Source organism: Schistocerca cancellata, chromosome 11 (assembly GCF_023864275.1).
Source record: "Schistocerca cancellata isolate TAMUIC-IGC-003103 chromosome 11, iqSchCanc2.1, whole genome shotgun sequence".
Lineage (NCBI taxonomy): Eukaryota > Metazoa > Arthropoda > Insecta > Orthoptera > Acrididae > Schistocerca > Schistocerca cancellata.
The window spans coordinates 127,255,807-127,282,534 of record NC_064636.1 but is presented as its reverse complement, the minus strand read 5'-3'; the positions used below and the strand labels follow the sequence as shown (position 1 = coordinate 127,282,534).

Below are 26,728 nucleotides of genomic sequence, written 5' to 3'. Positions count from 1 at the left end.
TTAAAAACATTACCAAAACGATTTCGGGAAAGTAAAAGGCGAAAGACTGACTCGAAGAAACACTGAAGAAGAAAACAAAAAAGGCTAACAAAAGGGGAAAACGTAAACTAAAAGAAAAAACAGTGGATGGTATCAGAATAATATAGCAGATGGCCAGGACTGGGTGATCACAACAGGAATAAAGGATGAGCAAGCCACCCTGCAACACACTGAAACCTCCAGCCTTAAAGACAAGGCTAGACGAACTCGGACAGGGAAAATACGAACACTAAGGCTAAAAAACAACAAAGAAAGAGTGAGGATGAGTTAAAATGAAGGTAGAAAAAGCCAGATGCTCACCATTAGATTGTGTGATAAGAAATCCCCTCACAAATAAAACGTAAAACGATGTCAACCGTTAAGACATTGTCTCCCAACACCATTAACAGTGTGATGGGAAGGTTAAAAGTCCACTGCAGAGCAGCTAAACTAGGACAGTCCAGTGAGATGAGGACGACAGTCAAGTGCGACCTACAGCAACACTGAGGTACGTCCTAGCGACGGAGGTGTCTATGAGTCAGCCAGGTGCGGCTGATGTGGGGTTAGCAAAGGACAACAGGCTCCCTGCGAGTGGCTTGCATGGATGATTATCACAGATTCGTATTCTCCTTGACAACACATAGTTTATTTGGTGTACTGACCGTGTGTCATTCAGCATCCCAGATCCTGAAAACTTTACAGCATAAGACCAACTGGAGATCAGTCTCCAGTGGGAAGATCTCCAGAGTTGGTTTACTGGTAGCATGTTTGGTCAGCCTGCCAGCAAGTTCACTGCCCAGGATCCCAGCATGTCCTGGGGTCCTAATGTAGGTCACTGAATGTCTGCTGTCACCGAGGGTACAAAAAGAGACTGCTGGATAGTTAACAGCAAAGGGTGGTGATGGAAGCACTGATTGAGAGCTTGTATGCTACTTAAACAGTCACTAGAGATGACGAAGGACTCACCTGTGCAGAAATGGATATGCTGAAGAGTGCGAGAGGTAACTACCAACTGTTCAGTGAAAACACTGAAGCAAACCAGCTAGGAGCTCTGTTCAGCATGTCCAACGTGAGCATAAGCGAAGCCAACAAGAGCCATTGAGTCATCTGTGTAGACGGTTTCTGAGTCGAACTCACCAAGAACAGATAAAAACTGCCAGTGGAGGCCACAGGTGGAACTGAGCCTTTTGGGCTATGCGATAGGTCCAGACGAATCAGTGGCTGTGGTATGGACCACGAAGTGAACACATAGAAAAGTGATAGAAGGAAAGTGTCGAGATCAGTAAGAAGCAAACACAAACCGCAATTGGCATCCCCAATCTGTGCTGCTGTTGTCAGGGATGGATAACCATATTAGGGAAAGGAGACCATAATTTGAATGGTAAGGCGAATAATGAATATGGGCAGTATAATTCGCAAGCAACTGCTGTCACCTAATTCGCAATGGAGGAACACCAGCTGTTACAAGGACGCTGGTTTGGGAAGCTCCTGTCGCACAGTGGTGTATAGAGTCCAGCAGCTGGAATGCTGATGGCAATGCTGTACCACACACCAGGCATCCATAGAAAAGAAGGGAATGCAAAGTGCTTTGCACAGCTGCAGCAGTGTAGGGCGATCAGCACCCCATTCGTTGTGGTGCAGGCATTGAATAACATTAACATGCTGCCAGCACATTTCCTTAAGCTGACGAAGATGAGGAAGCCAAGTATCAAAGACCAGTCCCAGAAAGCAGAATGTCTCCACTACATTAAGTAGTTGGTCATCAAGGTAAAGTTCCAGATGGAGATGGCAGTACAACAAAAACAGAAGGGCATGACACAAGTCTTGACAGCTGAAAACTGAAACCTGTGAGTGAGGGCCCACTGCTGCACCTTTTGTATGACTTCCAGCAGTCGACGTTCAGCCACACCAACAGAAGAGGAGGTAAGGGAAATACAAAAATCATCAACATATAGGTGGGGAGATATTGAGGACCATTAACGATGATTAATAAGACTGGTACGCTCAGGACAGAGCTGTGTCGGACTCCATTCCCTTGGATGTGAGGCGACCAGTGTGAGGCATCAGCTCGAGCTTTGAAATGCGTATAAAAATTGGGAGCGGGCCACAAAGACACCACTCATGCAGAGTAGAGAGGATGTGGTGTCGCCAAGTGATACTGTACGCTTTCGTCAGACCTAAAAAGGCGGAAATGAGGTGCTGAGGCCGGGAAAAGACCATTCAGGTGGCAGTCTCCGGGTAGAGTAAGTTGTCAGTGGTGGAGCGAACTCGCCAAAAACCGCCCTGGAGCCAGAAGACGCTGAGACTTGAGGAGCCAACACCACGGCCAACTCACCATACATTCAAGCAGCTTGCACAGAACGTTGGTGAGGCTGATAGGACGATAACAGTCCAAATCTAGCAGGTTCTTACCAGGCTTTAGCAAGCTTACTTTCCTGGCGCTGCGATGGGGCGTCGCATCGCTCAAGATTCAGTTGACGATGGCAAGGAAGTGACACTGATAATCCGCTGACAGACGTTTAAGCTTTGGGAATGGATGTGGTCTGCCCCAGGGGTTGAGTCAGGAGAATTGGCAAGGTCACTGAGCAATTCCCACTCACTGAAGGGTGCACTATATGGCTCGGATTGGTGTGGAGCGAGAGATAGGAATTGTCGTTTCACCAGTGTTTAATTCTCAGATGCAGAGGTGCAAAGATAATGATCCACAAGACATTCTGCAATTATGTGTGGATCGGCATATACAGCTCCATCTAGAATTTCCATGTATACCTGCAGGAGTCTCATATCCATAAAGGCATCTGAGCTTAGTCCAGACCTGGGAAGGAGAGGTTTTTGTGCAATGGTGGAGATGTATCGTTCCCAATACTCCCATCATTCAATGAGCTGACAGACCTGAACACGATGCTGTTTCAAGGTAATGAGGTGCTCTAGAAATCCATGGCACTTATGATGTTGAAGGGCCCACAGCGATTTTGATTGACCACCAAGGCACTGACTTTACAGCATAAGGCAACCTGAGGAACCAGGGATTCAAGATTCAGATTAGGCAACAATGGTAGTAATGGTGGTCCCATACAAAGGAGATACAACAGTTGTGGTGCACTTGAAAGCATCCCATTCAGCAATGGTAAGAGCCCATATGGGCAAGTGTCCAGGCGATGCTGGGGTAGGGCCTGAAAGAGTGGAAAGTGGTCACTACCACACAAGTCGTCGTGAGATCTCCAGTGGATATAAAGGAGCAGACCACGACTGCAAACCAAGGGATCAATGGCTCAGTATGTGTCGTATGCCACACTAAAGTGAATGGGGGCACCTGTAATGAGGAGGCAAAAGCTGAGGTGAGTTAGTAGATCATTGAAAGCCTCACCACTGCAGCAATCTTGGTTCCACCCCAAACAAGATTAGATCCATTAAAATCACTCAGAAGTAGGAAAAGTGCGGGTGGGGGTGGGACTTGAGAAATTAGTGCAGCTAATACATGGTGCAAAACTTCATCGTCTGGAGGGACGTATATGTTGCTGATGGTAACTTCCTGCATTGTCCTCACAGTTCCCAAAAGTGTTTCAAGGGGCATAGGTTCGCTACAGACATAGACATAGACGCAGACTCCACCTTGCAGTCTGTCACAGTCAGTACAATTTTTGTAGTACCCATGTCAGGCACAAAGGGCTGGGGTCAACATCACAGGAAACCACGTTTCCTGAAAAGCAATGCAAAACGCAAATGTAATGCTTAAAAGTTGTCATAATTCAGCGAGGTGAGAGAAAAAACCGCCGCAGTTCCACAGGAGCAATAGGTAGTCAGTCATATGGGAATGCATGAAGGGATGAAGGAGACAGTTTATGCCTCAGTGTCACCATGAGTGACAGGACTGTTGCATCTGAAGCGTCAGCAAGATCTAGGACCTTGAGGGATTCTACGATCTCCACCTCGTCCTCAGACCTGGAACTGCTAGGGACTGGTGGTGTTGGGACCACTGGTGAGCCATAGTAAGGTCAGCTTTGAAAAGCGCGCCACAGCACGTAGCGTGAAGCAGTCGCCCTCCTTTCTCTGGCGGTGGTGCGTTTGTCGCAATTGAAGGATTGGGTGTCTCCCTCTAGAGGGAAAGGGGAAAAGTGGGCTGTTCACGTGGGTTTATGATGTGGCTGCATGGGCTCTTGTGGAGAGTTTGCAGTTGTGGCATGGAGAAGCGACTTCTCTGCTGGTGCCAGAGGGACAGCGCGCAGACCGCGGCACCAGCGTAAGCGACGCGAACAGCGGCTCCATGGTATGCGGCGTTAACTGCTCGTCGCGAAAGGAATCTTACTGAGCGTGGGTCGCGAGGGGCCTACTTTGCAGTTCGGCCGTATGCTGTCGACCGGCAAGGAGGTTCTGAAAATCGGCGCACCTTCCTGCGTCCGTTGAAATGGCTGGCAGCGGGTGGCTCGGCAGAGATGTTGCGTTGGTTCAGCCTGGGAGTCGTAACGCACCAGAAGTTGAGTATTGATTGTTACTAGATTTTATGAAGTTTAATTGAATTCAATTTACTTATTATTGTTAATTATATCAACCGTATATTTTGTGGGTTTCCCGCCATTCATTCTCGTCTGCCCACCTGCGGGAAGGTGGTAATATTAGAAAGGGTGGTCCCTTTGTCCCCTTTTGAGGACGAAAGGGGGAAGGGCGGTCAAATTAAATTTGTGGTTCGGATTGCTTCTTTCCTCTCCCAGCTTACCTACGGGTTTGGTTCAAATGGCTCTGAGCACTAAGAGACTTAACATCTGAGGTCATCAGTCCACTAGAACATTTAACTCCTTAAACCTAACTAACCTAAGGACATCACACATCCATGCCCGAGGCAGGATTCAAACCTGTGACTGTAGCAGTCACGCGGTTCCGGACTGAAGCGCCTAGAACCGCTCGGCCACCGTGCCCGGCCACCTACGGGTTTATTCGACTGTTAGCCTCTGCTATGTCTGTGAAAATCTAATGCACCAATGGTTGTACAGTTTAAGATGCAAGGCACTAAGAGTGATCCGTTCTCTCGCCTGCCATAACTGGTATTACTAGACTCACATGTAAAAGATACTCCTAGAAAGAAAGAAAATTTCCTTTTTCCTCGTAGTAAGAACTAGTCAATTGCATAAGGAATTCCTGCTCATCTGGAAGCTCTAACTTATGTAAATTTGTGTTTATGTATATATGGCTATAATCAAGCAAGGTTGTTAATGTATGCCATAGTGGATTATTTTATATTGTTTATAGCCAGCAAGAACTGTTTTGTGTTTTTTCAGTTCAATACCTTTTAAGGCTTTTACTCAAAGTGCTTACGTGTTTTATACAGTAAGTTGGTTATGAGTGTGTTTTATTGCCATGCAAAAGTTTGCCATTTCATTACAGGTAGAAATTGTTGCCTTGAAAGGAGAATGTTGTAACGGTTCGCAAGTCTCAACATGTGGTGCTGGAATTGCTGTGGTAAAAGATATGCCCAAGTTACCAGCAGTTAAAGCACCATATAGGGGGTAGGACGTATCACATCGATATACCATCACCTTGATTTTTTGGGAAGTGAACCACCCACAAAGGGCAAGATGTAGGCATCAGTAGCAACCCTATTGTTTTTCAGTCCTATATAGATATGCCGAATGAAGTGAACATCCCACTGCTCTAAATTGGTGTGGTGCTTGTCGTCAGATTGCAAGAGAAGGTTCTAGTGGAAAATAATCCCCTCGACCATGTTGTGGGGGACCATGTTGATGGGGGATGACAGAAAGAGGAATATGATTGAACAGGTCACAGGCGAGCGATGCCCAGGGCTGGGCTGAGGATACTGTCTAATTTAGGACTGCCACATTTCTCATTTTCGATAATACAGCCACTTCGTCAAACTCGTCCTCCAGGTTCTTGATAAAGAAAATAGAGGCTTTATAGCCAGAAAGCAGTGCCCATCTATTCTGCTGCAGACTAAATACCTTGGCGAACAAGGTTCTCTCTTTTCCATACTCCTTTGTTCCTCCCATGGTGCAACTACGGAGGCGAACAATTCAGGATCATATCTGTCAACATTGTAGTTTACCCTGCCCTTCTTAGAGATTGCTGGCGCCAGTCCCCAACAAGAGATGACTTGGTGCACTTTATTGCAGGTCGTGCGCCCTGATGCCACGCACTCTGATGAGAGGCTCTCTCCACAGGCGCCACCCAGCCACAGCAAGCCACCTGGCACGATGGCTGTGGCCGGGAGTCCTGATTCCCCAAGAAGATGGGCATGTACTCCTTGGCAAATGTGGGGAGTTTGCAGCTCAGGCATCAGCAGTGCGATCCCTGTGTTGTTAGGGGGCAAGGACCAAGAGGGTACCTGACAGCTGCCCAAGATGGATGGCTACCACGCTGGATAGTGGATGCAGAGAAATCCTCTATGGTGAGTGGGATGAAAGAGGACAGTGGAGAATGGGATGTATCCTGGAAAGTGACATCACCCAAACAGCTGAATTGTTGGCGGAGTTGAACAGCTGTGACAATAAGAGGTGGTGAAGATCTAGATGTATAATGGATGTCTGGTGCACCATGTAAGGTGTCCTTACCCAAATCGTCTGTACGTCTGTAGAATTTCGGAAGTTCGAGGTCAAACCTTAAAAGGGGACCAGAACTTATTAGGCTGAAAAGTGGGATACTCCAATCCATCGCCTCTTCCAATAAGCAGGAATACCTTGGGTCTACTCTAACCCCCAAATCGACAGGGGGTGCAGGGGATTGCGTCTCTCAAGTTTTCGTAACTCTATAAATTGGTATAATTCCTTTTCTGTTCTGTTACGTACTTTACCGAGATTCCACTAATATATGGAAATAAAACTGACAGCTGAAAGTTTGAGCCAAGTGAGGTCGTTTGATAGGATGACCTACTAGTTACGCCTACTGCTTATTGCAAATGTTAAAGAAGTATTTTACACCCATTATGGCGCAAATTTTCAGTTGCTACTAAATACTGAAACGTCAAAAACTAATTTGAAGAAAAAATGCAGGAAATCACATAAAAATTAAACATCACTCTACAACCTTCCATAGCCTTATTCTGCTGATGGATATTATTTTTACGTCGTTTCCTTCATAATGACCCATCATCATTTCCTTTTGACGACCATAACGAACTGGTACATAATTATTTATTCGCATTAAAATAATATTTTAGTTACAATAATATACTACATACAATATATTTTAAAGTTTTTCCTCGACAGTATGTACACTGTGTTTAACAATATCGTATGTTTTGTGGTGTGCATGTTTGCTTGTCACCTCAAGCAGAGAGGTACCTGGCATTTCTACAGATTCTCGCTGTGGTCTGCCGCTTTAATAATTTTTTTGATACTTTCTTCTCGTTGGCTGTTAGCTTGCTCCTCTTCTTGTGTTACATCACCTGCATTACTTTCATGCAAGACATTTGGCAAATGCTTGTCAGTTTCCAGTTCGTGATGTAACTTATGAATAAGTGTTCTCTCTTCCATGATTATGTATTACTGTGTATGAATTGTATTGTATGGCGTACGAGACTTTTAAATGTAAATTGGATCCACAGTTCATGCATGACCATGGCTGACTGTCCTGGTACACCAAAGCACACAGTACTGGAATCTCTGTGGAGCAGGCGTTGTGTTTCCTTAAATTCACTTATGGACTTTGTACCAAAATATAAACTTTACAGTACTTCTTTCGCTCCCATATTTTCCCTTGAATAATAAAGAAATTCTTATGTCACACAGTACCTTACTGCATAACGCCTTAATTATATTAAGAAGGCACGTTGAATACGGTCATTGTTGCTAATTGTGGGCATGTATACGCATTGCTCACGTGCAAAATACATTGTCTTTGACTTCAACAGTAAGTGCATTAGCAATGAAATCAGTATATGGCCCTGTCCATGCGCTACAAACATATGACACAGCTCTCTTGGAAGCCTTACTACGCTTCGCAATAGGTGCATAAACACAGTGCCTGTGTCCAGTGGCCTATGGAGGCACAGTGAGGCTAGGACAGAGGAGCTTGCTACTCAGAATGCTGCGTGCTTTTGGCACCTCGTCAGTAGAAGCCTTGTGTGTGGTTCTGGGGTCTTGCCGCATTGACATCATTATCCACCACAGAGCGGCGGTGTGCTGGGTCATGAGGGGTACACATGACTAGATTCCAGTGATAACAGGGGAAAACATTGTAGACATGAGTCAATTAAATAACTGCCACCTTGACACCTGAAAAATGGACTGAGAGGTGACCGACAAAGGCCATCGTGTTTTCTCCTTCTTCCACTATTTACAGGTACAGCTTCATCACAAGCATACGGATCCAAGCCGTGCCGTTGTTCACATTGCGACTCGGCCTGCACGGAGTGGGCCTTAGCTAGAGCACTACAAGCACATGTGGGGCATATGGGTCTCCTGAACATGTGACCTTACATTCAACACCCTCACACCTATAAGATCTGTAACAGAGCATAACGACATCAAAGAAATGCTACGAGACCCAGACATATAGTGTTCTCTAAGCAACGCAACTGTTAAGGTATCAAGAACACTGCACGAAATCTACAGACGATGGAACTCATATGGCAGATCTCAGACAAGCACATAACAACCACAACAACACGATCCTTGGGAGGACACAAACTGAGATACACCACAGACATTGATGTAGGTGTGGACACAGAAAATGACACAAGCACAGCAACAACATCAGACAAAGACTCATATTATAAGAGGTTCAATACCTAAAACAGACAAAAAAAGATAACTATAAGAAAGGAGGCATCACATGTGATTTTTTCATTTACCTGATATGCATTTTCAATACAACAGTTATAAATGGGAAAGAAAACGACTAATTGAAGAACTGAGACACTCATTACATCTATGGAATATGTTATATGGTGAGGCGAATCTTAAAGTTTAAGTTCTGTGGTTCCACTACAGCCTATGACATTGCTTAAAGATAAAAACATCATGCTCAGAGACATACAAGATAACAGCACACATATGACATGTATATGGGTAACTACATCAAGCCATGGCAACACAGATAGTGCAATAGTATGCCCTAGATAAGATCTAATAAGTGTCACTACTCCATAGACAGTATAAACAAATACACTCACAGTCACTCATGATGTATTTCATTTGGTAACGTTTCTGCCAAGGGCCTCCTACATGGAATGGCCACCACACAAATCATAATTTATATGTTATATTTTGTTTTAACAGTAAAATAATATTTGGAGATCATTCCTTTCCTATGTTTCTACTTTCTGTTCTAAATTACTATCATTTATTAATAATCTATTTCCTACAACTGATTTAATTTAGTTTGTAATTCATTGTTCTTACCCTCCTTTCATAGCTCAAAATTAATTTTACTAGTGATGTAGAACAATGCAGTATTATATGTAAAATTGCATAATGCACGACAAGCTTTTTAAAATGTCAGGTAACAGGTCTTTAAATATGCAACAAATGTAATGCAATGTGCACTCACAGTTTTTCGTGAAGTCAACTACCATTATCTGCTACCATCGACAACCGATTTGCATAAATATAAGTCGATACCAGGGTCCATTTACGCAGAAATTTTCCCATGCTGAGTCAAGATCTGTACCCACAACACCTGTGACACACTGTCAATTGCAGGGATTTGTTTACAGAAGACGCCGTACGCCACTACACACGACTCGACCTGACCACACGTGCAGCAGGATTGCCTGATTAACATGAGCAGCCATATTGACCATTATGTAGTGACCACCGAAAATTTGTCCCATACTGGCTGTCGAATACGGGTTTCTTGCTCATCACAAGCAGTGGCCTTTACTACTAGGCTGCCTCACCACACGACTGCACGTGTGACTTCCAGTTTCATTGAGTCTGATGTTCCAACAAATGATTTCCAAGAACTACTGCCAGACGACCTCATATTCGGCTCTTGTGGCAGACTGAACCTCCGTCTCTTACAGACGCCAATCATTCTATGGTGCTATTCCGGCTCATCCTGTCAAACGCAATTATAGTGTCTGCAAAACAAACATGGAAATAAAACTAACAGCTGAAAGTTCAAGCCAAGTGAGGTCGTTTGATAGGGTGACCTACTAGTTAAGGCTACTGCTTGTTGCAGCTGTTAAACAAGTATTTTACACCTAGTATGGCGCAAGTTTTCAGTTGTTGAAACGTCAAACACTAATTTGAAGAAAAAATGCCGGAAATCACATAAAAATTAAACTTCACTCTACAACATTCCCTAACCTTATTCTAGTGATGGATATTATTTTTACGTCTTTTCCTTCATAATGACCCATCATCATTTGACGACCATAACGAACTTGTACATAATTATTTATTCGCATTAAAGTAATATTTTAGTTACAATGCATAAATATAGCTGTAAGACCAATTTTATACAAATTTACTTTAGGAGATGGGAAACCACCACTGAAATGATAGCTTTCACCCGACACATCTATTCATTCACTACATTTGGAGAGTAAAAGTTGTTTATGGTACCTTTGTCAAATAACTGCATGAGTGGACCAATTGTGGTCTGAACAGGTTGTAATTCACACTCTGTTCCCACAAAAATATCTCGAGAAACACTATGATACATGCTTACACAAATGTCAAAAATTAACAAATAAAATTCCGTTTCTTGACAATTATAACTTCTATTTTATCAAAAAATACAATAAAATGAAATTCTGTGTTTGGATAAGATCACTTGGCTAACGCCCTCATAAGTGGTATGGTGAATGTGGAAATCGTGCATGTGTAGCGACAGTACTCACCTCAGGAAAGAGACGGAAGCATCGTCAAATGTGGGAGTGGGGCAGGTAGCTGTGTGCTTTGCAGCTGGAACAGGAGCCCTGCTGCAGTTTTTGTGGCCCATGTGCAGCTGACTGGTCGGGGTGACCTCGCTGTCTCCAGTGGCTGGAGTGCTGTGCAGAGACACAGGGTGTGGTCACGCAGTACACACGGAGGACAGAGGGCAGCCCACTGCAGACAATGCTGCTGAGAATTTGTCCAGACACCCCTAAAAGAACACACACTTTCAACATCAGTAATGGGTCCTCTGAGACGAAGGACCTACCCCTGTGCTAATCGCTTTAGCCCCCACACTAGTAGCATCGCTTAGCAAACAACCGGCTGCATAAATTAAAGAACAAATAAAAATACATGCTAAGGTCAACATTTAGGTAGAACTGATATGACAACTAGTCATCAGCGTAGTTTAAATACATAAAAACAACATTCCCACAGAAATAAAAATGGAAATAATCTTTACATGTACAACTTGTACCATTATCATCAGATAGTATCCGTAGCTGTTATGGACTTAGCTGTAGGATGCACAGCTGGTAAACTACAGAAGAGTAGATTCTGAACTGTGCACCAAAAGAAATTTAGAGAAGCAAGGGATACAGAATGTGTGATACTGTGCAGCTATTCCCTTAATACGTTTAACTGTCACCAAAATAGGCAAGTAAATATATTTGTTTCACATTGACCAACGAGCACTTTCAATAAACTAGCCAACATTGAGCATTGTTAAGATAAAAAAGGCAAACAGAAGCATTCTATACATGCAGTTATGCGTGATATGTAATCGGAAGTTGTTATTCGAATGAAAATTTCTGCTTAATTCTTATATTCTATATATACAGTTCTATCAGACTGTGATAAGATTTCCTGTAGAACGAAGGAAAGAGTTGGATTTAAATTAAGGAGACATGGGTTATGTAACACAGGAGACAATGTAATGTTGTGTAAATATGCATTAATATTAGTCATTAAATGTGACTAAAGTAAGCTGTAGTTGCTACAAGTGAGGAGAAGATACAGGTTGGTGAGTGGAAACTCTATCAGTGATGGAAGCATACATAGGGTGTTCGGAAATTCTCTTTACAAACTACTAGGACTTGTAGAGAGGAGAGAGTACGTAATATTTTGAACAGGAACCCCATCTGGAAATGTACTGTATGCATTCTACGACAGTTTGAGTTCACATGTTTAAATGTTCAGGAAGTGAATTAGGCATGATGTAGTACAGTTATTAGGTAACAGTCCGAAAGTAAACATAACGAAGCGTCCATTTATCAGTTCCGCACATTTGTTTGCATTAAAACTTAAACGTTAGCTTCTGCATGTACAGTAAGCTAGGTTGATTTTTTGTTTTGGAGTAATGTGAACACGTAATATTTAAGTGATAATACGAACAAGGAGGCTTAGCTGATAAAGGGATCTTTCGTTGTGTTTCTTTCGAATTGTTATCTAACAACTGTACTGCATCACACCTAACTCAGCTGTTTCTGGACATGGATTCCAGTTCTCACTCCCCTACAAATCATATAAGTCTCTAAAGGAAATTTCTGAACACTCACACACACACACACACACACACACACACACACACATATATATATATATATATATATATATATATATATATATATAACATCTGCAAAAAGCAAATATGTGTGAACTATTGGGCATTAGGATTTTATGGTACATTTGCTAAGTGATACAGCATATAAAAAATGATAATGAGACAAGGTCTTATGAATACTCATATTGTGGGAGATGTATCAATGACTGCAATGTATGGGCTATGGAAGGTCCTAACACTGTGAAGTTCTTTGGGCAGCCTTTAGAAACAGCATAGAGAAGTATAAGCAAGGCCGGCAGCCTGCTAGACAACTGACAGATGTTCCACCAAGAAGCACATACAGCGTTTTGACTAATAAAACCACCTCTCCTAACGTGCTAGAGAATGGAAATGTCCAAATTACAGCATATATCCTTTGGAACAACTGACCAAAATGCGAAAGGAAATGGGAAGCGTTGTGTGGATCTGCGCATTTTGTGGATCTTTCTGAGTTGTAGAGACTGGCCTGTTGTCTCCTGATGTGGTCACAGGCTGTTTGAGGAGTAAGTACCTACAGCTTCCTGCAGACGTACTTGTGTCACGTCCTGCAACGGAAGTCTTCCTCATGATTCGATTCAGGACCGCACCATTCTTCTTGGAACCTAGCACACATCTTAAGACGTGTATCTAATAACACTGTACTACTTGGGGAGAATAAACGAAGTTTGTTCTGTGAATTGTAGGTATATTTCAGAAATAAACATAGAAAGTGAAGGAGAAACATAGAAATCAAACTGCAGTAGCGATGTGGAAATACCGATCAGTCTGACCGTCTTCTGTAGAGCACCAATTTTTTCCCAGGTTTAATACACTCCTGGAAATTGAAATAAGAACACCGTGAATTCATTGTCCCAGGAAGGGGAAACTTTATTGACACATTCCTGGGGTCAGATACATCACATGATCACACTGACAGAACCACAGGCACATAGACACAGGCAACAGAGCATGCACAATGTCGGCACTAGTACAGTGTATATTCATCTTTCGCAGCAATGCAGGCTGCTATTCCCCCATGGAGACGATCGTAGAGATGTTGGATGTAGTCCTGTGGAACGGCTTGCCATGCCATTTCCACCTGGCGCCTCAGTTGGACCAGCGTTCGTGCTGGACGTGCAGACCGCGTGAGACGACGCTTCATCCAGTCCCAAACATGCTCAATGGGGGACAGATCCGAAGATCTTGCTGGCCAGGGTAGTTGACTTACACCTTCTAGAGCACGTTGGGTGGCACGGGATACATGCGGACGTGCATTGTCCTGTTGGAACAGCAAGTTCGCTTGCCGGTCTAGGAATGGTAGAACGATAGGTTCGACGACGGTTTGGATGTACCGTGCACTATTCAGTGTCCCCTCGACGATCACCAGTGGTGTACGGCCAGTGTAGGAGATCGCTCCCCACACCATGATGCCGGGTGTTGGCCCTGTGTGCCTCGGTCGTATGCAGTCCTGATTGTGGCGCTCACCTGCACGGCGCCAAACACGCATACGACCATCATTGGCACCAAGGCAGAAGCGACTCTCATCGCTGAAGACGACACGTCTCCATTCGTCCCTCCATTCACGCCTGTCGCGACACCACTGGAGTTGGGCTGCACGATGTTGGGGCGTGAGTGGAAGACGGCCTAACGGTGTGTGGGACCGTAGCCCAGCTTCATGGAGGCGGTTGCGAATGGTCCTCGCCGATACCCCAGGAGCAACAGTGTCCCTAATTTGCTGAGAAGTGGCGGTGCGGTCCCCTACGGCACTGCGTAGGATCCTACGGTCTTGGCGTGCATCCGTGCGTCGCTGCGGTCCGGTCCCAGGTCGACGGGCACGTGCACCTTCCGCCGACCACTGGCGACAACATCGATGTACTGTGGAGACCTCACGCCCCATGTGTTGAGCAATTCGGCGGTACGTCCACCCGGCCTCCCGCATGCCCACTATACGCCCTCGCTCAAAGTCCGTCAATTGCACATACGGTTCACGTCCACGCTGTCGCGGCATGCTACCAGTGTTAAAGACTGCGATGGAGCTCCGTATGCCACGGCAAACTGGCTGACACTGACGGCGGCGGTGCACAAATGCTGCGCAGCTAGCGCCATTCGACGGCCAACACCGCGGTGCCTGGTGTGTCCGCTGTGCCATGCATGTGATCATTGCTTGTAGAGCCCTCTCGCAGTGTCCGGAGCAAGTATGGTGGGTCTGACACACCGGTGTCAATGTGTTCTTTTTTCCATTTCCAGGAGTGTTTTTATGTCATGACAACATCAGAGATGGAAAGTTTTAAATTCATTTCTGATCTCTTTGAACTGTGCTGCAGAGTTTTTGGTGTTAATGTCGGACTACACGCTTGTTGATCAACGCCATCTTTCCTTTATGCAGCATATGTCACTTGTAAGTATCTCATTGTGAACACCAGCAGAGACAGCAGACAACAATATATGTAATACTGAGTAAAGAGATTTATGGTGAATTGCACATCACACAGAATAAAGCCTGTAGGCTCGCTGCCCTGGCTGCTCACACTACACATCGTGCTGTCCACGATACATCTGCTGTGAGCAGCACATCACTATGTCCACCACTGATATGGCTCCTGCCGTCTTCACAGCAAATTTACCACTTATTCAGATACTTTACACCAGAACCTATAAGGCTGTTGCACATATGCAATTCAGCACAAGTAATGACTGCAAATAATGATAAAACCATTTACAAATCAACGAATAATTTAGTTCTCCAATGATTTTTTTAACCTAACCTACCGTTAATAAGCCCAGTTGGATCTAGTACTTCTTTAAATCTAACAGGTGTGATTATTACAGTTTAACAAGTCAAAGCTGCATAATACTAAACACGATTTCTTTACAGACGAATGGAAATGGTAGAAAGCGAACATGGGAAGACTAGTTTGGATTCAATAGAAATGTTGCAAGACGTGAGGCAATACTGACCCTACGACTTATAAGATAGATTAACGGTAGGTAAACCTACGTTTGTAAGATTTGGGGACATAGAGAAAGCTTTTGAGAATGTTGACTGAAATACTCTTTTTCAAATGTTGAAGGTGGCAGGGGTCAAATACAGGGAGTGAAAGGCTATTTACAATTAGTACAGAAACCAGATGGCAGCTATAACAATTGAGAGGCATGACAGGGAAGCAGTGTTTGGGAAGGGACTGAGACAGGGCTGTAGCCTATCCTTGATGTTATTCAATCTATATATTGAGCAAGCAGTAAAGGGAAAAAAAGAAAAATTAGGAGTAGGAATTAAAATCCATGGAGATGAAATATAGACTACGAGGCTTGGCGACAACATTGCAATTCTGTCACAGATAGCAAAGGACCTGGAAGAGCAGTTGAAAGAAATGGACAGTGTCTTGAAAGGAGAATATGAGATGGACATCAACAAAATCAAATTGCAGATAATGGAATGTAGTTGAATTAAATCAGTTGATGCTGAGGGAATTAGATTAGGAAATGACAAACTTAAAGTAGTAGATGAGTTTTGCTATTTGGGGAGCAAAGTAGGTATGATAGGCGAAGTAGAGGGGATACAAAATGTAGACCAGCAGTGGCAAGGAAGAGATATTTGTTAACATCGAGTATAGGTTTAAGCGTCAGGAAGCCTTTTCTGAAAGTATTTGTATGGAGTGTAGCCATGTATGGAAGTGAAAGATGGATGATAAATATTTCAGAGAAGAAAAGAATAGAAGCTTTCGATATGTGGTGCTGCAGAAATATGCTGGAGATTAGATTGGTAGCTCACATAACTAATGAGGATGCATTTAATAGAATTGGGGAGAAGAGGAATTTGTAGCACTTGAATAAAGGAAGGGATCTGTTGGTTGGACATATTCTGAGGCATCAAGGGGTCACTGATCTAGTATTGCAGGGCAGCGTGGGGGGTAAAAACTGTAGAGGAAGACCCAGACATGACTATATTAAGCTGGTTCAAAAGGATGTTAGATGCAGTAGGTACTGGGAGATGAAAAAGCTTGCACAGGATAGAGTAGCATGGAGAGCTCCTTCGAACCAGTCTCTGGACTGAAGACCACAACAACAACATTAATCTAACATGAGAAATCAATGAAAGCATCGCGAGATATCAGAATATGTCTGTCAGTGATGGTGTATTTTGCTGCACAGATACCCGTAAAGAAACTCAGGAGCTGGAAATACACGCACACACACAGAACTACACAGGACTGGACAACGTAGACATGTAGCTTGTCTTGTGTTTACCTCGTTTCTGCTTGTGGCTCAGAGAGCAACTTGAGCACTTCAATCAGATCTTCAGGCTGACAATGTAGCGCATCTGCCCAGCCCTTCGTGGCCATCACGTGTAAGATATGAGTCTTTATGAAGGCAACGGCGGCCTTCTTAAGACTGCTGCAGGAGTTCCGAATAGCGAGCACAGCTGTGGTCACCGCAGTCTCAACAGACAGCTGTGCAGCCAACTGCTGCTCGCACTGAGCCTTCAGGCCTGACAAGCCGTACTTATCAGCCGCGACCAGCAGCTGGGGGGCCAGTCTGGCCAGCTGCGGGGCCTGCAGGGTATACATGTAGGCCACGAGGTGGCGCAGCAACGGGCCCCCCACGTCTGGGACTGCGACCTCCAGCGTGCCGTGGCTGAAAACAGCGGCGAACACGGGACTCCTGGCGGCCAGGACGGCCCTGTGCGCTGCCAGACGGGTGTCGCCCGCCACCAGAGTCACCACGGCGCTGCCTCCAGCGTCCAGCAGGGTGCCCAGGTCCACGGCTGCAGCCTCTTTCCCCTCCTGGACCTGTCCTGCTGTGGGCGATTCTGAAACACAGCGTCACTGAGTAGACCCTTCCCCTTGCACAGCACCCTCCATGTGAGAACATGCTTGAGCCAGAAGTGGATCTGCGTCAACCATCACATCCTAACACTAAAAGAACTAGACTTCGCCATACCCCTGGTAGTACCATGTGGGTCATTTTTTACCTGCAGTAGAAAACCACCATTTTGTTCGTATTTGGGTGGTATTTTGAGTGTCTTCATGTTGACAATACGTCTCTAAAATGAATAGTACAGGGTCAAATACAAATTTTCTCTAAGAAAACATTTTTTTTATTTTAAATGTTACAGAAGAAGTTCCACAATCTTTCGTAAATTTGGTAAAGCAATGTTGTAATGTTTTTCTTTATAAAAAGATTGAAACAGAATCAAAACATATTGTTTATGTATTAATAGTATTTTTCCTTGTATATAAGAATAAGATAAGTACCAAATATTTGTGAAAGATTCTAAAAAGCTGTAGGTGACTAAAATGCTCTGCATTTTTTGTAGTTATTGCAATGAAGGAAATAAAACAAGAACAAATAACTTCAGCCTATAATTATAAATATTTAAGAACGAGGACGTGACAGAAGTGCCTAATCTGGGATTCAGAAAGCCGACAAGACTTTTTGCACGTAAACTTTTGCACACATACTTGTTGCACTTGACGTTTTATTTCCCTTTGTTGTTTTGTTGTCTCCAGGGAACCTGAATTTGAGAAGACCTTCTAATTCCTTATTGGCCATTGACAGTATCGAGTGCCTGTAGGGGGAGACTGACTTTTGTCTGCAGTGTGTAAGAGGCAGCAAGGTCATCTGCTACTCTGAGGATAAGGTCCCGACGTGAAATCTTCGTAGAGGTACGTAACTTAAAATTTGTGCGAGCGTTAATCATGGCGAGGTCAAGGAAAAGACACGTACAGGGCATCGTTGAGTAACAACTCAGAGACTGTAGTATCTGGCGATTTAGTGAAAAACATTATAAAACTTCACAGTTTAGGGAAGTTACCTCTCAGTATTCTCGTTCATCTGACATCCAGCAGGCATGTTATTTTTTTTTCTTTATTGTTACTTAAACACCTTTACAAGAAAGGTAGGCCGGCAGTGGCCTACCTATGCCGCTGTTTGGTCACAGATAACACACATGCCTCATGATGAGAGACGAAAAAACAAAACGAACATGGTGGATAAAAAACGGTACTCATATTAAACTACATGTAGTGATTCACAGGCGCAAGTCCGAATAAAAACCGTTCAGCACTTGTTCACAAACATAGAAGACAGAAATTATACATGTGAAACGGTGGAGCACTAACATAGGCACACTTAAGCACTAACACGAAGACACACACAAACACTAGCGACAGTCTCCGGCGCATGAATATTCACTGTTCATGCACAAAGCCAGGGACCTGCCAAAGGGAAAAGGTATGGGTAGGACGGAGAGGGGGAGGGTGTAGATGCCAGTGACAGAGGAGAAGTGACGTGGGGAAGAAGGAATAGGAGTACGGGAAGCCTGGGGGAGAGGAGGGAGGGAGGAAGAGACGAGGAACAGATGGGAGAGAGGGTACCCTGGGGAAAAACCACAGGTGGAGGAAGAGGAGGATTAAAATTGGTAGGAGGGGTAGATGGAGGGGATGAGTGCATCATCAGGGAGGGGGGGTTGGCAGAAGCCACCTTGGGGAACGGTATGGAGTGTGGAGAGATGGAAAGTGGGTGGGATGTGGGAGTACAAGCGCGGAAGTGGATGGGGGTGGGAAAGCATGGAAGAGACAAGTGGGTGATGGGAATCAAGTCCCAGGAGGGGCAGAGGATCTGTATCAATTCAAGGAAAAGGAGGAGGTGTGGGAACGGAATGAGGTCATACAGGATTCGTGTGGGGGAGGGTAGGCAGATGCAATAGGCGAGGCAGAGTGCATAGTGTTCAACGATTAGAAGGGATTTGTAGAAGGTGGAAGAGTCAGAGATCCAGGTGGGATGGGCATAGCAGAGGATATGGCGGATGAGGGATTTATATGTGTAAAGGATGGTCCAGACCGCATGTGCGGCCAGAAAGGAGCTTGAGGAGGCGAAGTTGGGAGTGTGCCTTAACTTGGATTGTCTGGAGATGGGGGATCCAGGAGAGGTGACGGTCAAGGTTGATGCCAAGGTACTTGAGGGTGGGGGTGAAGTTGATAGGATGGCCGTAGATGGAGAGATAGAAATCAAGGAGACAGAAGGAAGGGGTGGTTTTGCCTACACTGATCGCCTGGGTCTATGAAGGATTGACCTTGAGCAACCACTGGTTACACCATGTGATGCACCGGTCAAGATGGGATTGGAGAAGATGTTGGCAGCATTGCAGGGTGGGGGCGAGGGGAAGGAAGGCGGTGTCATCGGCGTACTGGAGAAGGTGGATGGGGGCTGAAGGTAGTGGCATGTCCGCCATACATAGAAGGTAGAGAAGAGGGGAGAGGACAGAACCTTGCGGCACACCGGCGGAGGGGTAGAAGGTGTAGGAATCCGTATTATTGATGGTGACAGAGGATGGACGTTGCAAAAGATAGGACCCGATGAGGCAGACGTAGTTAATAGGGAGGGCGAAAGTTTGGAGCTTGAAGAGGAGACCGGAATACCATACACAGTCGTAAGCACGTTCAAGGTCGAGCGAGAGGAAGATGGTGGAGCGACGGGAGTTGAGTTGTTCAGAGGGGAAGTGAGTGAGGTGAAGGAGAAGGTCATCAGCAGCGAAGGAGAGCCACATTGGGTAGTGAGAAGGAGGTGGTGCTGCCTCAGATGCTGGTGGATGCGTCGGGTGAGGATGGAATGCATTCTACTCAGGATATGGTAAGCTGCGAGAAGATGGTCACCTGACTTGTAAGTGTGTTGCATACCATGTGTCGTCTCCACTTCGTGCTGCAGGACGCACCTCATTGAGTGATCTCCGAAGACCACTAACTAAACTTGTTCCTTTTTGTTTCACCTCATCTGCCTGTTTCATGGAGGTGAAGAAGCTGTCAGTCGTGACGTTCCATAAGGTCGACGCGACTGACATCTGCTGTAGTGTAAGAGAACTGTTAGCAGTGCTCCAGACAGTAGTGTAGGAGGGGGCGAGGGGATTCTGCACTGTATAATATGTTGTCTCGAATGAAAAATAGCTCACAGTTGCACTCAATTTTGTTTATTTTAAATATGGACTATGGTTTCTGCTATAATAATATAGCCTTGTTCAGAACTAATATACACAAATAAATGAAAAATGTCTTAGACCAGCAGCTGCGTCAAGACCAATAAAATAGGTTCAAGAGACATAAGCCTGTTTCGAACATAAATAAAATTACATATGGCCACTTATGTCCTCCGCCACTACCTCTGTTATACTGCCGCTGCCACGATGAAAATAATGAAGTCTAATATATCACATGTTATTCTGTAGTTTTGCAATGTTACTCCGCATAGGTCTGCATGTCGCCAGTCCAAAGAAAACGGAAAGCCTCGCTGATATAAAGTATCATTCGACAACCGAATAATTCGTATTTAACGTTCTTTTTGGCCCAAAGTATAATATACTCTAACAGCTCGTGAATAACGTTGAGGCGTGTCCAGAAACTATTTAGTGCCAGAAAACCGGTATTACCTGATATCAAACTGTGCGTTAAATAGGTATGGGTCATAAATGACCCACATCGTACTACTGGTATAACAGATAAATTTTTCGTACTTCTAGGTGAGTGAGCTAGGGGAGATGAAATTTTGGTAAGTTGTACAACCCCATAATTCACGGGAGCGTTTGGTCGTGCGATGATTATAGAGATGGGTAACGGCCTGGAAAATCCATCGTGGGTCAAAAATGACCCACATAGTACTCCTAGTAGAAATATTGTTCTTCACAAGTCAGTACAACAATACGACATTCTTCCTGTGTCAAAATAATGATTCACGTGAATACCCACATACCCTTAACGACACCATTTCATGAAATCACTATTTGATCCAGCACATCTTACTTTCCACCTTAAATGAAGTGGACAAAGTCATGACGAAACTGTATTAAATGAAAATGCTTGAGCGTAAATCAACACTAATGGTTTGTGACAAAACGACGACAAATCAACGTCCGAGTACATGTCGTGGATGGCCACGTACTCTAACACCTTGTTGCTTATTTAGGAAATAAAATCGCTGAAGGAGTAAGAAACGAGGAAAAAATAAGAATCAGAACAAAACCTAAAAAACATATGTTAGCATCTAAAACTGACTGCTGACACACCAGAAAAATGCTTCCGAAAGCGTGTTTGTAGTGTTGCATCTTGTAAATGTGAGACCTGGACTCTGTGACATAAAGAACTGAAAAACGGAATACTTTTGAAATGTGTTGTTAAAGGCACATCGTGAAAAGTCAAAGGGACTAATAAGATAACAAACGACGAAATGAATAAAATAATGCTGGCTAGAAGGGTTTTGTTGATTATCTGTTTAGGTGCAATGGACATATATATATATATATATCATAATAAAAATACCAGAGGAAGTCCACGACTGAAGTTCCAGAATCAAACTACGAGAGATGCTTGCTGCTACATCCACACAGAGGTGGCAAAATCATGGGATAGCGGTAAGCACTTTCACATACGGCGGTAGTCCGGCATACACGAGGTATGAAGCGGCAGTTATTGGCCGAGCTGTCGATTGTATTCAGGTGATTCGCATGAAAAGGTTTCCAGCTTTATTATAGCCGCACCAAGGGAATTAACTTTGAACGCTGATTAGAAGGAGGAGCTAGACTAATGGGACATTCCATTTCAGAAATCGTCAGACAGTTCAACATTTGGAGATCCACAGCGTCAAGAGTATGCTGGGAGAACCTCTCACCACAAACAAGGCAGTGGCCGACGGCTTTCATTTAGAGGCCGAGAGCGGCGGCGTTTGTCAGCGCTAAGAGGCGAGGAACACTACGCGAAACAACCGCAAAAATCAATGTGAGACGTACGATAAACGTATCCGTTAGGACAGTGCAGCGAAATTACGTAAATGGGCCATGACAGAAGGTGACCAACGTGAGTGCAATTGCATAACAGCACGACTTTCCCTGTAGCCTCTCTCCTGGTCTCGTGATCACAATGGTTGGACCCTAGACGACTGGAAGATGGTGGTCTGATTGGATGAGTCCCGATTAAAGTTGGAAAGATCTGGAATGAGATTTTCACTCTGCAGCGGAGTGTGCGCTGATATGAAACTTCCTGGCAGATTAAAACTGTGTGCCCGACCGAGACTCGAACTCACATGTGAGTACCGTCGTGCTTCGGTAGCTCAGATGGTAGAGCGCTTGCCCGCGAAAGGCAAAGGTCCCGAGTTCGAGTCTCGGTCGGGCACACAGTTTTAATCTGCCAGGAAGTTTCATATCAGCGCACACTCCGCTGCAGAGTGAAAATCTCATTCTGGAAACATCGCCCAGGCTGTGGCTAAGCCATGTCTCCGCTATATCCTTTCTTTCAGGAGTGCTAGTTCTGCAAGGTTCGCAGGAGAGCTTCTGTAAAGTTTGGAAGGTAGGAGACGAGATACTGGCAGAAGTAAAGCTGTGAGTACCGGGCGTGAGTCGTGCTTCGGTAGCTCAGATGGTAGAGCGCTTGCCCGCGAAAGGCAAAGGTCCCGAGTTCGAGTCTCGGTCGGGCACACAGTTTTAATCTGCCAGGAAGTTTGGTAAGATCTGATTGTAGAGTTCGAGGATGGTGCAGACCCCGACAAAGTCATGGCCCTAGTTGTCAACAAGACACAGTGCAAGCTGGTGCTAGTTTCATACTGGTGTGGACTGTGTTTACATGGAGTAGACTGGGTCCTCTGGCCCAATTGAGCCGATCATTGACTGGTAATGGTTATGTTTGTCTGCGTTGAAACAATACACAATCGGGCTGTAACTATGAGATAAGTATTTGTTCACTAAGCATCAAAAAATCTGATTACCACATGAAGCTACAACAATTCCAAAACTTTTCTGTGCCTAACGCAATTTATAGATTTCCCCTCATTTTGCAAATTTGCCAATATCGTACGTTCAACCTTATTTGTATGGAGAAATCTTTTTAGTTGGTATACTCTGCCAAAGAGGACGGTGCCGTCTGTAAGTACGGTTTGTTTTTCGCTATGGCAAGTTCTCGTACAGGTATCAATCAAAATGTTGCATCCCGGGAAAACTCCAAGTTTCTGTTGTGGAAGCATGATCTTTAATATTTCAACATCCATGAATGCAATGCTTACCATATGGCTACTCTAATCGATGGTCAAAATTTTGTTCGCATGATGATCAACAAGGCATATGATATGAAACATTGCCAGGACCAAGGCTTAGGGGAGCAGGTTGGAAAGAAATAGAAAAGGGCTAGCCCGTGTAATCGATTTGGTGATTATCTGTGGATGACTTAGATCATACTGAAGTTGACAAACGAGATGACAAGTACATGGGTAACTTCTGTGCCATTGTAAAGCACCTCCCAATAAAATTCAGTCTTAATGTCTCCTGTTTCCTATGTTTACCTTACTGCATCTATGTGGGGGAATTTCTGTGGGGTTTATGCATTCATACAACAGAACTACCGTTTAGCTGTATATTCTCATTGTGCAGCTCATAATTTCTGCAAAATCCATCCATTTTTCGTTATTGAGGGTCCCAGTTGAAGCAAAAAAGTTTCTTAGTTTCTTTATTGTCTGTTCGAAAGGCAAATTAACTGTGTGTCAAAATTTATAATTACAAACTGACTATACCTCCTCTGTGTTTCCGAACAAAATACAGTTCTGTGGATTTGGCTCCACCTAACTCCCTGGAGCCAGAACTAAACATTGAAATGACCAACACTTGGTGAGAGCTGATTTCCAAATCAGAGGCCTACTTCTCGCCGCTACACTGTTGTCATCGATGGCGTATAGACAATAGCATGAATCGGTCAACTCCCGTCCATGTGATGTGTGCACAGTGATCCCTGGGTTTCCTTAAACAGTTATTCTCCAGGAAGAATCATGCTGTCCCGTTCTAACTCGTGACCGGATACAGGCATGGTCTGGCGATAAGACCAGCGACCTCTTACTATTGCCTGGCGAGATATCTGTTGGTCTGTAGCTCTTGGTGCGCCTTCTGAAAATATTGCATGGCTGCTATGGACTGCATCAGTGTTGCATTCTGTGGCTTACACAGTACAACCATAATTCATGCAGCCGCTGCCCGCCCTTCTCCCCCACCAGTGCCTCTAGGCAACAGCAGGTCCTGGAGGCCTCGACCATGTTGGAGCATTCACTATTCTGGGGGGGGACTGGATCCACTTTTATTCATATGGGATGAGAAATGTGACGAATTGTGGTTGGTCACAGGAGGTCTTGGGTGAGGGAAGCGGCAGATGGTGCAAAGAGAGTAGCATTACAGGCGTTTGGGATGGAACAAGAAGTTATGGCACCCTTTAGTGGTTTGGATCCAAGATGGGTCCATACTTCGTGGATATGCCAGCAACAATAGCCGATTCACAGCAGCTGGAATTCGAACATTGCCTGCCCAGTCAAATTGAAAATAAAGGCAAGCTGTCCACACATGCAATAAAAACCTACACCATCCATTGATCCAAGTAGGTATGGGGCTGTTCTGAGAGTATACTAGGGAAAATGGTGATCTGTGAGGTTGGCCATGTGGATTGATGATATTAAATTAAACAGCAAGAATCTCGGAATTCTGCTGATGATAATTGGGGCATTTGTCAGTGACCAAGGCTTCTGGGACGCCTTTAAGGGTCAATAACCATGCTACAATCTTGATCGTCTTCACTGAGGTTATGAACTACATGAAAAACACAAAGCAGAACCTACTGCTCACATTCAAAACCAGAAGCCACACTGATCCAAGGAATGGGCAAGCAAAGTCCAAATGAAGAGAAAGGACCAATGACTACCCATAGGAGGCCATGGAAAATACTGACAGAGGGGCATAGATTGCTTGTTTTGACATGTGAGGCACTCTTTCACCATCCTCGCATTAAGTGTCTCCATACCCTTCCAGTCGATGTATTGCTAGGAGAGTCAAAATGACTTCCCAATGACCATCATGGAGATGCCAAAGAACGTTATGCCATAGGGTTCTGGGAATGAGCACCAGAGTGCAGCCCATAATGACCTTTATCAGCACAGTGCGATGCAAGAATAAAAACTTTTGCTGCGTGTTACAGAAGGCTTAGAGGTCTGGGTACATGAGACATTACTCTGTCTGCAGGCCATCCTTCTGTTGTATAATGCAAAACCTCCTGGAGGATACAGCCTGTCACCGTGTGTTATCCCACAAGGCGTGCACCAATTGGAAGATGAGCCTTTGATGATGGCAGTCTCACTCATGAAATTCTGGTTTCTGACTGACTTGCAATCGCAATAGGATATTGGCATTGGCATGGGAGGCGTTAGGGTAATATTGGATACCACGGGCATATCCTGAGAGAAACAGAACCCACAGTGGCAGCTGGTGCACTGTGCGAGTTGGTATTGTTAGGTAGGTATTGATGATGAATACTTGAAGAGACGCATTAGAGGTTTATGATCTGTCATAAGTGTGAAACGATGGCTATAGATGTAGTCATGGAAGCGTTTTATGCCAAAGATGATGACCACAGCCTCCTTTTCTATGTGGTTGTAGTTCCTCTATCCTTCAGTATGTGTCTAGAATACAAATGCAATGGGTCACTCCACGTCATTCTCAATATGGGACAAATTGTGGCAGTCAGCATCAGCCACTGATACCAATGGTTTCATTGGATTGTACGCCACGAGACAAGTAGGTGAAAGAGGGCCTTCATCAGGTTTTGGAACGCCTTATTACATTAGGATGGCCACTTCCAGAGAACTGTGTTACAGAGCGAGTGGTGCCACAATCGCTGAAGCATGGGGCATGAATGGTCGACACCAGTTCGGCTGACTTAAGACAGACTTCAACTGGGATGCATCTATCAAGGCCAGTAAATTTTGCATGGCAGGCACACAATGTGGTATAATACACATGCGTGATGTCCTAAGGATGTGTCCTAAATATTCAATCTGGTGGACGAAAAATTAACATTTGCCAAGATTACTCTGAAGGTAAGCTGCTGTGAATGTGGAGAAGGGCAACATCAGCTGTAATCTTTCCAACAACCAGAAAATCATAAAGGTAGCTCACGATCCCTGAGACGTCCTTCAGGAATTGCTCTTAGTAACTCCAAAAAATTGATGTAACACTGACGATGCCAAACGGAAGCTGTTTATATTGGAGCAATCCAAAAGGAGTGGTGATGGTGGTTATGATTACAGTCTCCTGGGAGCTGTTATGCAGTGCGAGGTGGAGATAAGCATCGTGGAAGTCATTTTTGGCAAATACCATAGAGCCGGCGAGATGGAAACAGTGTCCTGAAACATGGGAGTGGGATGTCTGGTGACTACAGATTGGGCATTCACAGTGCCCTGGAAGTTACCACAAATGCAGCCAACATCTGATGATTTCTCCACAGTCAAAATG

The 26,728-nt window shown here is 44.5% G+C and overlaps 1 protein-coding gene across 2 annotated transcripts in view; it reads right to left on the bottom strand.

Moving 5' to 3' along the window:
• The window catches only part of LOC126108772 (TD and POZ domain-containing protein 3-like), a 75,303-nt gene that overhangs the window by 17,194 nt on the left and 31,381 nt on the right, over positions 1–26,728 (bottom strand). For both annotated transcript variants that reach the window (XM_049914122.1, XM_049914123.1), the window contains exons 4-5: positions 16,678–17,239; positions 10,814–10,963 (exon numbers count right to left, since the gene is read on the bottom strand). In XM_049914122.1, the coding sequence (XP_049770079.1) occupies positions 10,814–10,963; positions 16,678–17,239 (712 nt within the window). The remainder of the gene's footprint in view (positions 1–10,813; positions 10,964–16,677; positions 17,240–26,728) is intronic.